The 13,302-nt window shown below is 42.6% G+C and overlaps 1 protein-coding gene across 2 annotated transcripts in view; it reads left to right on the top strand.

Annotated features, from left to right (window-relative positions):
* The window catches only part of PREPL (prolyl endopeptidase like), a 69,243-nt gene extending 58,905 nt beyond the window's left edge, over nt 1-10,338 (top strand). Inside the window, exons 10-15 of one of the 2 annotated variants that reach the window (XM_073628475.1) lie at nt 3,743-3,915; nt 4,904-5,120; nt 7,949-8,098; nt 8,460-8,586; nt 9,879-9,964; nt 10,096-10,338. In XM_073628475.1, the coding sequence (XP_073484576.1) occupies nt 3,743-3,915; nt 4,904-5,120; nt 7,949-8,098; nt 8,460-8,586; nt 9,879-9,964; nt 10,096-10,170 (828 nt within the window). In that variant the 3' untranslated portion in view covers nt 10,171-10,338. The remainder of the gene's footprint in view (nt 1-3,742; nt 3,916-4,903; nt 5,121-7,948; nt 8,099-8,459; nt 8,587-9,878; nt 9,965-10,095) is intronic. The other variant, XM_073628473.1, reaches the window with a different exon arrangement.
* The last annotated feature ends 2,964 nt before the right edge of the window (nt 10,339-13,302 follow it).

The raw sequence follows: 13,302 nt of genomic DNA, 5'->3' as shown, positions 1-13,302 counted from the left end.
AGTTGTGGGGAAGTTTAAAGCAGGGTTAGGTTATAAAAAATATCCCAAGCTTTGAACTTCTCACAGAGCACTGTTCAATCCATCATCTGAAAATGGAAAGAGTATGGCACAACTGCAAACCTACCACGACATGGCCGTCCACCTAAACTGACAGGCTGGGCAAGGAGAGCATTCATCAGAGAAGCAGCCAAGAGGCCCATGGTAACTCTGGAGAGATCCACAGCTCAGGTGGGAGAATCTGTCCACAAGACAACTATTAGTCGTGTACTCCACAAATCTGGCCTTTATTGAAGAGTGGCAAGAAGAAAGCCATTGTTGAAAGAAAGCCATAAGAAGTTCAGTTTGTGAGAAGCCATGTGGGGGACACAGCAAACATGTAGAAGAAGGTGCTCTGGTCAAATGAGACCAAAACTTTACTTTTTGACGTAAAAACAAAACACTATGTGTGGCAGAAAACTAACACTACACATCACCCTGAACACACCATCCCCACCATGAAACATGGTGGTGGCAGCATCATGTTGTGGGGATGCTTTTCTTCAGCAGGGACAGGGAAGCTGGTCAGAGTTGATGGGAAGATGGATGGAGCCAAATACAGGGCAATCTTAGAAGAAAACCTGTTAGAGCCTGCAAAAGACTTGAGACTGGGGCGGAGGTTCACCTTCCAGCAGGACAACGACTCTAAACATACAGCCAGAGCTACAATGGAATGGTTTATATCAAAGCATATTTATGTGTTAAAATGGCCCTGTCAAAGTCCAGACCGAAATCCAATTGAGAATCTGTGGCAAGACTTGAAAATTACTGTTCAGACTCTCCATCCAATCTGACAGAGCTTGAGCTATTTTGCAAAGAATGGGCAAAAAATGTCACTCTCTAGATGTGCAAAGCTGGTAGAGACATCCCCAAGAAGACTTGCAGCTGTAATTGCAGAGAAAGGGGGTTCTACAAAGTATTGACTCAGGGGGGCTGAATACAAATGTACCCCACACTTTTCACATATTTATTTGTAGAAATATTTGAAAATATTTATCATTTTCCTTTCACTTCACAATTATGTGCCATTTTGTGTTGGTCTTTCACATAATATCCCAATAAAATACATTTATGTTTTTGGTTGTAACATGACAAAATTTGGAAAATTTTAAGGGGTGTGAATACTTTTTCAAGGCACTGTAAAAGCAGCCTCAACCTCTGCAATACAGGAAATCCTTCATTCTGGGCCTAGATACAACTCAATAATTCATTTTGGGGTTAGGTTAGGAGTTGTCCTGTTTCTGGTGTTGACAAGGAGGCTAGCTACGTGTTAATACATATTGTTCTATTAAAGTGGTTCTAAAGTCTAAATGTTTTTTACTTTAGTGCATTCCCTGCAGTAATGTAATAAAGAACCCACTATTTGGCCTCCCCTAAACACTTACCTGGCTCAGTGTCTCAGACTCAAGCACTGTTCCCCTCACTTCTCACTGTGGAGCCATAGGCTTCTGCTGCAGTCAATCAAATTCCTTTGAGGAGTGAGCGGTGGCATAGCTCACTGGCGCTGTGTGTGTCTATGGACACACACACAGCCCCCCCTTGGAAGCGCACATCCATGGGTGTCACCTTAGTACCTAGCTTGCTGCAGGAGGTACCAGAAGGAGGGAGGTGAAGACAGCATCGGCAGGGTACTGCTAGAAGAGGAGGAAAGCAACCTTTCAGTTCAATATTTTTGCACAAAGTTTTCTACATCATCTTTTTTATTAAAAATAAAAACTAGCCTTTAGCATCAATTTAAAGTTGTTTATCTTGGATGTAAGCATTTGATCAATTTCTCTCATTCAGCCTGAGCTTCAAGCCGTCGGTTGCCCTGTCCTCCTCTCAGCAAAAGTTGTTTATTTTATTTCACTTGGTCTGAAAATTCTTGATCGTATAGTGTTAAAGAAGAAAATTTTTGAAACGTGTTTGGCCAGCATTAGTATCATCTCGCCTCTCTTATAAGCCAATTGTTATTTCAGTCTAGGGAATAGTTAGGATCCCTGTCATCTTTTTGTGTCCTGTCGAGGAGATTTCCCCCTCTATTCTGTCTTAGAAACATGGCAGGAACTCATAGACTGTTATTACCAGGACAGGTTTACCCTTAAGGCCTCATGTACACTGCTGCTGGTAAACGGATGTTCAGAGGCAGTTGGCTGCTTTTTTCAGCTGCCCCTGAACTCATCCAATGTTATCTTATGTGTTTATGTACACAGGTTGGTTTAATGTCATTTTTAGACAGTTGAGTTTAGAGGCCTTTTTTGGAAAGCAAAAAAATTAGTTCAGACGCTGAGTTGAGAGGCATTTCAAGAGCTAAACGCTGTAACTAACGTTTAGCCGCATTTCCTTTACAGGCGTTTTTCATTTTTGGCTATTTTGAAAAACAATTTTTTTTTCAAACGCTTCTAAATGCAAACGCGTCTAAACGCGGCATGTAGACGCGACAAAATGAACGATTTAAACGTGGGTTACTATCTGTCAAGTTAAATCATTCAGGAGAGGTTGTAAAAACGTCCCGTGTACATTAAAGTGGGGTTGGGGTGGAGGGGGAGCCCTGACCTCAACCCGATAGAACACCTTTTGGATGAATTATGCCGCGTACACACGAGCGGACTTTACGGCAGACTTTGCCCGGCGGACTTTTTGACGTACTTTACGACGGACTTTCTGAATGAACGGACTTGCCTACACACAATCCACCAAAATCCGTCGAATTCGTACGTGATGACGTACGACCGGACTAAAACAAGGAAGTTCATAGCCAGTAGCCAATAGCTGCCGTAGCGTGGCTTCTTGTCCGTCGAACTAGCATACAGATGAGCGGACTTTTGGACCGGACTCGAGTTCGACGGATTGATTTAAAACATGTTTCAAATCTAAGTCTGTCCAACTTTTGAGAAAACAAAGTCCGCTGGAGCCCACACACGATCGAATTGTCCGAAATCTCATCTGCCGGGCAAAGTCTGCCGTAAAGTCCACTCGTGTGTATGCGGCATTAGAGTTTGAGAATGCGAGCCAGGCCTTCTCATCCAACATCAGTGCCTGGCCTCACAAATGCTCTTCTGGAAGAATGGTCAAACATTTCCATAGACACACTCCTAAACCTTGTGGGCAGTCTTCCAAGAAGAGTTGAAGCTGCAAAGGGTGGGCCAACTCAATTTTGAACCCTACTGACTAAGACTGGGATGCCATTAAAGTTCATGTAAAAGGCGTCCCAATGCTTTTGGTAATATAGTGCAGATAAAAAAAAATACAGTTGAGGGAGAAGGGGACTGGAGCCAAAGAATTCGTTTTTGCGGGTGAAGGTGTACTTTAATGAGACACAGATGGCAAAAAAAAAAAAAAAAAATTCCAAACAGTTTTGGCATTAGGAATACCTTAAGCCTCAATTACCTAAAACAGTAACCAGTGTACAAAACAAAGGTGCATTTAGATAGCTGTGTCAGTCTTCGTGTAAATGTAAGATTTTGCACGGAAGTCGATATAGATTGCTTAGTAATACTTTACCTTCAGGTTTAGAGGCTCTTTAAAGTCTCATCAAACTTCTTAAAAGTGGAGCAGAGAGTGGAAAATGTTAGAGAAGCTCATTCTCTATTCCTTCGGTTATCCAGAATAGGAAGGACGGTGTCTTATGTATTATCAGAATTGTTTCAGGATCGCTGCCTGTTCTGGGGCATTGTCTGCATGATACACTGTTGCTGTTTGACATGTATTCACTTGCTGTTGACAGGATGGCACTTTGATACCAATTACTGTTTTCTGTGAAGCGGGTGATGGGCTCACACAGAGGCCGCTTCTGGTTCATGTGTACGGAGCCTATGGGATGGACTTGAACATGAATTTTAAAGCTGAAAACAAATTGCTGGTTGAAGATGGCTGGATATTGGCTTTTTGCCATGTGAGGTAATGTCTGCACAATAAAGATAAATGTTTTACTTCTGAAAATTCTTAAAGAAGAACTTATGTGTGCATAAAAACAAACAAATACAGGTCCATACATTCTTGTCTAAATACCTGTATTATCTTCCCCAGTGAAAAAGTATTAAAATGTGAAGAAAATCCCTTTGTTCTTTCTAGTCGGCTTTATGCACCTCCCCTGATAGAAGCCCAATTTGTGGCTGTTCTTAACCATGAGCTGTTTCCACCACCCCGCGTTCAGCGAGCATGAATTGGGAGGGGACATGGCAGCTAGAGGACTCTCACCCAGTTGTCCTGTTCCATCTTCTGTATCATTGGTCGTAGGGCACCACACAGCACGATTAGTTGCTAGAACACTGGCAGCCATGCCACACAGTGTCATTGGTTGCCTGACCACCAGCGTCCTAGAAACTAAAGACATTGTGCGGCCTTGCGCCCAGTATCCTAGGAACCAATGACGCTGTGCAGCCTGGCCTGCAGAACAACTTGTGCACAACCTGCCTGCCCATACCTGGATCAAAATTTGTCTGGTCCCCGCTGAAGCGGCCAAAGTTGGATTCATGTATAGCGGGATTAAGCTGCACCTGTTTTGTTTGAGCTAAAGCTGAAGACAAAGCCTATTGTTTGTGTTTTCTGACAAATAAAGCAGATTCTAAGTTTATAGAACTTTGTGACGGATGCCTGTTTTCACCTCTGATGATGACAGCACATATGGAGAGGGGAGGGCATGGGTGAAGTTCCTCTAGTCTAGTAGAGAAAAATCCAGGCAGGCTGACACCTTGGATTTCTTTATAGCAGAGGCAATGTAGTCAGCCCGCTTTAGGAAGTTAGTAGCTCCCTGGATTTCTGGAAGGATTACAAGGTATTTTGCCGTACTCAGAGTAGTGTAAAATGTGCATGTATTCCAAAAAAGTGATGTAAATGTTTGTGCGTGTCTCCCCCCAGACACTTTAGCTTTGTTGTCCTCTTACAGAGGTGGCGGTGAACTTGGCTGTAGCTGGCATAAACAAGGAATTTTGGATAAAAAGCCGAATGGTGTACATGATCTGCAGGCCTGTATAAAGCACATTCACCAATTGGGATTTTCGCAGCCCTGTTACACAGCAATTATGGCTTCCAGCGCAGGAGGAGTTGTGGCCGGAGCTCTTGCCAATTCTGATCCCGGGCTTCTTCAAGCGATGATCCTGGAGGTACTATACTAAACATGCATCCGGCATACATTAGAGGTGCTGTCAGATGGCCCTTCGTCCCTGAAGGAACTTTATGAGCATCACTGTGTTTATTCAAGCTGGACATACATGGATCGAAATTAGGTTCAGCAGAGGCTGGACAAATATCGATCCATGTTGGGGCAAGGAGGGATGTACAGAAGGTGATCCACCAATCGACCACGCCGTAGAATTTTCCCCACACTGATCAGTGTATTCTGATGGTGGGGAACTCTCCCCATTGTCAGAATAAAATAGCTCAGCGGGGAGGATTCCCCCATCCACCTCAAATGTGTGGATGGGGGAATTGAGTCAGTTTTTTTTTTTTTTTTGTTCAATCCGTTGGCTGAACGGAAAAAAAAACTAATCTCTGGGCTGCTGTGGATTCCAGTCCACTAAGTAATGAAAGCAACTGTAAAACAGTTTAGTTTTTTCACTGTAGTTTTCTGGGGAACTGTGAGACCCTTTTATGTTATTACACTACATGGTGTCTAGTGAAATTGTGGATTTACATTTTTTTTTTTTTTTATCCCCTCTACATTATATTTTGTTCTAAAAATATATAAATTTTTTTTGACCTACTGAAATTAAACAGTGCATTCCGTTTTCTAAATGCTGCATAGAGTAGACAGTGAGCTATTGGTTATTAAGGGTTAGCCCATGGATATATACACACGTTGTCCATATAGTGAACTTGGTTTAGAGTTATTCACTTCCAGCTTGTTGCAGAAGAAGGGGGCATCTTTTTTATACCTGGAGGAAAGGAATTTTAAGCTCCACAATATGGAAGGGCTTCTTCACAGTAAAAGCTGTGAAAATGTGTAATAGACTCCCTATAGAACTATATTATATTGTCAACAGTATTGGGACACCTGCCTTTACACCCACAGGAACTTCAATGGCATCTCAATCTTAGTCTGTAGGGTTTAACATTGAATTGGCCCAGGTAGGATTGGGATGTTCAGTCTGTACCTGTCCATCTGGCCGCCCAAACACTTTGGTGTCAAGCCTAGACTCCTATTCCGCTTCTTACCTGACCATTCAAGGATATATTTTTGAACATCTATAATAGGTCCTTAGTCTTCTGGACCCCAGCCTGTACACAGACACCGCACCTGGTCCTAGGGTGCGGTGACCCTTGCCAAAGGGGTATTTTTCCTTTGGCAAGAAATTCTTTCTGACATAGCCCAGGAAAAAATCTTTTTGAACTAATTTTCAAGTGGACACCGCCGGGGAGACATCCGTGAAGCTGCTTTTAATGCCATGGATACTTATGTATTGTCAGTATTTTGGAAATGCTAACTCTCACTCTATGAACCCCTGATGAAGGATTCTCGAAAACGCGTCGGTTCAGTGAGACTTACCCATTTCCATTGACGGTCTCTTTTCCATTATATTTCAATTTGTATCCATACTTACAATTATCTCATTCTGTGTGTACATTGTATTTTTCTGTTTTGATTTGTATATATTTTTTCTTGTTATGTAATAAAATTATACCTTTTACTTATATTGTACCAATTGTGTGGTAGTGCCTTTAAAATCCCGCTCCAGGGGAACCATTGCTTTTTTCCACTCTTTGTAGTCCGTAGGGTTCAATATTGAGTTGGCCCACCCTTTGTAGCTATAACAGCTTCAACTCTTCTGGGAAGGCTGTCCACAAGGTTTATGAGTGTGTCTATGGGAATGTTTGACCATTCTTCCAGAAGCACATTTGTGAGGTTAGGCACTAATCTTGGTCGAGAAGGCCTGGCTTGCAGTCTCCCAAAATTCATTCTTCAAATTCATCCCAAAGTTGTTCTATTGGGCTGAGGTCAGGACTCTGTGCAGGCCAGTCAAGTTCCTCCACCCCAAACTCGCTTATCCATGTCTTTATGGACCTTGCTTTGTGTACTGGTCCAAATCATTTGGTGGAGGAGGGGATTATGGTGTGGGGTTGTTTTTCAGGGGTTGGGCTTGGCCCCTTCTTTTCAGTGAAGGGAAATCTTAAGGCGTCAGCATTCCAAGACATTTTAGACAATTTCATGATCCCAACTTTGTGGGAATAGTTTGGGGATGGCCCCTTCCTGTATGACTGCTCACGTCCATAAATACATGGATGAGCGAGTTTGGAGTGGAGAAACTTTACTGGCTTGCAGAGTCCTGACCTCAACCCGATAGAACACCTTTGGGATGAATTAGAGCGGAGACTGTGAGCCAGGTCTTCTTGTTCACACCAGTGCCTGACCTCACAAATGCACTTCTGGAAGAATGGTCAAACATTCCCATAGATACACTCCTAAACCTTGTGGACAGCCTTCCCAGAAGAGTTGAAGCTTTTATAGCTTCAAAGGGTGGGCCAACTCAATATTGAACTTTACGGACTAAGACTGGGATGCCATTAAAGTGCATGTGAGTGTAAAGGCAGGTGTCCCAATACTTTTGACAATATAGTGTAGTTCTGGCCAGCTCAGTAGAATGTTAAAAAAAAAAACTGGATGTATTTCCAAAATGCACAGAATATAACTTTATTTTAACCTTTATAGATAATATCACCAGAGATTGTCGATAAAGGGAATATCAAATTACCTTCAGGGGATCAGGAAGGAACTTTTTTACCCCTGATGGAGCATATTGGACAATGCTTTATAGGGTTTGTTTGCCTTCCTCTGGATCAGCTGTGGGTTTAGGATTTTGTATATGGAGGTTTTCTGTTTTTTTTTTTGTATTGGTTGAACTCGAGGGATGTTCTGTCTACTTTCCAACCTCCACTGAAAGACATGAAAATTAGATGTTCTGAAATATAACTGTATATTTTTTGTTGCTGGCAGGCCCCTTTTCTGGATGTTCTGAAAACAATGATGGACACCTCATTACCACTCACTATAGAAGAGGAAGAGGAGTGGGGCAGTCCAGAGTGTAACATGGAACACTACAGATCTATAGAATCCTATTGTCCTTACCAGAATATCAGACCACAGGTAGGGGCAGGGGTTTGTTTACATATAAAGGCACTGCCTGCTACCCTCCTCCGGCTTCCCCCAGTGCTGCAGAGCTTGTAAATTTGTTTAATTGATAAGGAAGGGGAGAAAGAGACTATGTGAATATTAGGGAGAACCCACTAAAATCCTAGGCAGAGTAGTAACCACTGCCTATGCACTGGTTGAGTGTGGCTGGGCACCATTTAACCTGGAAATTGGGTAGCAGCTATTGGACTAAGTAAACGTTCTGCGGGGGACAGCATCAATAGGGAAGAAGAGTATTGTAGCAAAAGCTGCATTTTTTGGCATAGGAATTAAGAAGTAATGTTCAGTCTAATATATAATTGTTATTCATTTTCAGAGTTATCCTTCAGTTCTGATCACTGCCTATGAAAATGACCAGCGTGTCCCCCTAAGCGGATTACTGAGATATGTAAATAAACTTAGAATGGCTGCAGAGCAATATTGCCAAAGTTCTGATTTGCCAGGTATGTGAAAAGGGTTAACCGTCTTTTTAGACACAAGCTTGCATTTTCCACCTGTGCAAGGGCTTTCTGGTTTCCACGATTCTTCCTTTTTTTTTTTTCTAGCTTCACTTTTCAGGTTATATTTTTTCCTCTATGTGCAGTTTATACAGCATGCCCAGTAAGGGCACATGTCCGTGTAGGACAGGGTTAGGCAACCTCAGCCCTCCAGCTGTAGTGAAAGTCCCATGAGACATTGCAAGACCCTGACAATCACAGGCATAACTCCTAGAGGCATGATGGGATTTGTAGTTTCACCACAGCTGGAGTGCCGAGGTTGCCTACCCCTGGTGTAGGAGATAGAACCCCAAACATTATATATTTTCTAAAAGCAAAGACCCGGAAGAAATAAATGTTGGTAGCTGCAATTTTTATATGCAGATTTTTTTTAGAAAAAATACACTTTAATGAATCTTAGTGAACACAAATATAATACCCTATTTTTTGTAAAATGTAAAAGATGATGTTATGTCGAGTAAATAGATACCTAACCTATCACGCTTTAAAATTGTATACACTCGTGAAATGGCGACAAACTACGTTATTTAAAAATTTCCATAGGCAACGCTATAAAAGCCTTTACAGATTACCAGTTTTAGAGTTACTCAGGAGGTCTAGCACTAGAATTATTGCTCTAGCTATGACGTTCTTGGTGATGCCTCACATTCATGGTGTGATCACTGCCTTTGCACTGGGGGGACAGGGGTGCTTTAAAAAAGATTTATTATTTATTTTAATTAAAATTTAACTTTCTCTTTTCTTTTATTTATCAACTTTATTATGAACAAACTCCCTTGTGATGGCATGGGCAATGACAGGTCCTCTTTATGGAGACATCTGGGGTCTATTATACCCCAGATCTCCCCTCTGGCCTCAAATGCATCTAATCAAACCGAGACCGGAAATGACAAAATACTTGTTTCTGGTTTCATAGACTATAGAGATGATCAGGAAACTTCCATTTCTCTTTCATCTCTATGGTCAGCCGGCCAAATCGTTGGTTTCAGTCCCAGGCTTCCCCGTAGAACGTGGGAGCCTAGGAAGGTGGCAGGGGACCTCCTGCCACATGCAAATTTTTCTAAGAATTTTTATTTGAAATTCTATCCATCTATCGCCAGTTTAATGAACACAGTATTATCCTATTTACCTTGAAAAGTAAACATACTCTTTGTTAGTGCGCAGCTTCTACATCTTGAGTAAATCAACCCTGCAATGTTATATGGATCTTTGTAAGGATTTATAACACTTTCTTTCAGATTCTAAAAAGCCTAATATATTGCTAGATGTCTATCCCGGTGGAAGCCATTGTGATTCGTTGCCTTGGGAGGAATCATTACAGAAGGTAAATAATAGAGCGGTAACCTATTGTATTGGCCGCTAAATGGGTCCTTGGGCATAACCAGTACTGGCAATGTAGCTAAGATCTCTTCTTTTCTATTATCATTTGTTGACTTTATGATTTTTTTTCAACAGGTATCAATGCATCTCTCCTTTCTACACAAAGAGCTGAACCTGAATGGATGTAAACCCTCCAGAGATAATTTGTGAAGTTCCTTCTATGAAGAATGAGATATAGTTACATAGTAGCTGGCTTTTGCATTGGATCATTTTTTTTTTAAACAAACCTTTCGTTTACAATAATAAAATATGTTACAGCTTGTACCCTTTCAGAACAGACCCATTGTTACCATTGCACGCATTGTCCCTAGTTCTTTTGTAGATCATTAGCCTTGTCTAGGATATTCATAACAATTGACTGTTCTCCTCAACGAATGTTCTCTGCATCCTCCACTCTTGTGAAACCTGTTGATAAATGTAGATAAAAGGTGACAACAGCTCCCTTACTGGTTCAAACTAATTATGCTATATGGAGAGTGTACTAAACTATAATGCAGTGTGAAGGCTAAAGTACTTGTGTCTGTAACAGAAACCGTTCATAACCTCAATTAACCTCATGTAACTCTTCAGAGGGATGCTTCCTCTCGTTTAAGGGTGCTTGGCTGTGGTTTGGCAGATCACATCAAGTAGAACTAAAGGCATACTTTCTTTTTTTTCATTTTGGATAGAGTAAGAAAGGGTTATAACTAGAAGATAGGAGGGCCTGGACAAAAAAAAAAACAGTACAAATTGGATAAACTTTTTTTTCTTATTTTCTAAGTCGTTTTTTTTTTGGGGGGGGGGGTTTCTACAAAATGACAAACTATATATAACATGAAGACCTTAATGAAAGATTTCTGAGGCTTTATGTAGAGTCCTAAATTATAAGTTCTCTCAGCTGAAGACAAGAAAATCCTAGAATCAGAGGCTTAACTAGAACCTTCGGGCACCCGGTGAACTTAGCCCTTGGGCTTTTACATCAGAGTTCCCCCTTACATAGGAATTTCCCGCGTTCCCAGAGCTCTCTTTACATCAGTTACCCTTTACATTGCAAGGGGGAGCTCTGTGGACTCTGGTGTAAAAGGGAACACTGTGAACCCCGATGTAAGGGAGAATGCTGCGGACTCTGGTGTAAAGGGGAACACTGTGAACCCTGATGTAAGGGAGAATGCTGCAGACTCTAGTGTAAAGGTGAACTCTGATGTAAGAGGTTCTCTGGTCTTCAGAGCTCCCCCTTACATCAGAGTTCGGAGAGTTCCTCTATAGCTCAGAGTCCACAAAGTTTCCCCTTGCACTGTAGGGGTGAATTCTGCTTACTCTGATGTAAGGTGTATTTCGGGGAACTCTAAGGGGGAATTCTGGAAACTGATGTTAGGGTGGAGCTCTGGTGACCCCCTTATATCAGATTTCCCCTTTTCACCATGCACAGTAGCACAAGGGTCATGGGTTTGAATCCCAACTAGGCCACTACCTGCCTGGAGTTTGCATGTTCTTCCCATGCCTGTGTGGGTTTCCTCCGGGTACTCTGGTTTCCACCCACACTCCAAAGACATGCTGGTACAATAATTGGCTCCTGTCTAAATTGGCCCTAGTATATGTATGCATATGAGTTAGGGACCTTAGATTGTAAGCTCCTTGAGGGCAGGGACTGATGTGAATGCGCAATAAATATGTGAAGTGCTGTGTAAATTGACGGCGCTACATAAGTAGCTGTAATAAATAAAGATAGAGTTTGCAGAGTTAATGGTTCACTGATGTAAGAGGGAAGTGAGGACACTGATATAAGGGGGGACCTTTATATCAGTGGCCCCTCTTACCTTACATCAGTGACCAACAACCACCCCCCACCCCCCCCCCACAGAGTGACTGACTGCCGACGGACTCGGTGTGGCCTGGAGCTGTCACACTGACCACCTGCAATGACATCAATACACACCTGACCAGCGGGCCCAAGCCCAGCGGAGACAATGCCTAGCTCAGCCGATTACTAATCAGCCAGCTAATCAATTTGTAATCGGCTGCGCTCGAGGGGGGTTGGTCTGCTGGTCATATGCACGACGATGTTTTGGCGGTTGGCGCCTTTCCCATAAATTTGTGAGCGACTGCAAGGAGGGGGCGCACTGCCCCCCACACACACACACATAGTGGTGGAACACCAGGGCCGGTCGCATGTGCAACCTTCAGCTTAAATCCCCACTGAAGAGAACTTTAAAGCAACAGTCTAAACGTCTGAGAAACCATAGGTAGGCATTGCAACTAATGCCAAGAGAGTGCATGTTTTCCAGTACTGGAGGTTGGGCGAAGGCTCCAGTTTAGTTTGATTATGGGCTCTATCTTGTACCTCAGTTGGGTGATTGTTGGGATACAGAAGATGATAGTTTCTGTCCTCTCAGACCTTAATTGACAGGTAAGAGGGTGAATTTTTCTGACAAACAAGTTTATCTTTTTTAAAACTGTGAACGCTTAGTGATCCTATTGCATAGTACCTATGTATTACGGCTCGTCCGATATCTTCTGAAGTTTGCTGCCACCCTGAGTAACTCACTATCCATTTTCCATTTTTCCAGGTAAAAAAAAAGAAAGAATAGACAAGCTTGCTTCTTGTTTTCTAATTCTGTCTTTTATTACTTCAGCTATGAGCTCACCACAGCCCCAAAGAGCAGGAAGATTGACGGAAAGGTAGGAGGGGGCTACGTGGGCCACAAACAAAAAGAGTGTTGTACACCTGACTAATAAGGTGTACCTAAAAAAAAGATATTCGCGGGAGGAAAAGTCCCACCATCACTCAAATTCTCTGCACGCATCTAGGTCACGCACAGGGCATAGACCCCAAGCAACGGTAAATCCCCAGCAGCAGAGTCAAGAACGACTGGAGGTCGTCCTTCCAAGGGCCTTTGCTGGGCCTGTTCGTCCCCGCTCCCGAAAAACTTGTGCACAGAATGCATAGTTGTGGCCACAGATAAAGAGACAGAGGCGCTTAGGATTATATCCACGAGACATTGGCCGAAGGTATGCATTTGGTCTCTAGCACAAGTGCTTCCAAGACCAAACCTAGAGTCAAGAGCAAGTCTGAGCATAAGCGGGACTCACCACCCGTGCTTGAAATATCCTCAGGAGGCTCATCGGAGTCTGAAGAACCATCGGGATATTTATTCGACTTCCAGCTCATAAAGCCTTGCATTATGGCAGTAAAGGAGGCCATAGGGTGAGAGCAAGACTCACAGCCACCAGAGAAAATCAAGAGATATTTTCCAAATCTGAAAAAGCAGGGGGCCACTTTTCCATTCATCACAGAGATCTGCG

This window comes from Aquarana catesbeiana, linkage group LG04 (genome assembly GCF_042186555.1).
Source record: "Aquarana catesbeiana isolate 2022-GZ linkage group LG04, ASM4218655v1, whole genome shotgun sequence".
Taxonomy (NCBI): domain Eukaryota; kingdom Metazoa; phylum Chordata; class Amphibia; order Anura; family Ranidae; genus Aquarana; species Aquarana catesbeiana.
The sequence above is the reverse complement of the archived record's forward strand: the minus strand, read 5'-3'. Positions and strand labels throughout refer to the sequence as shown.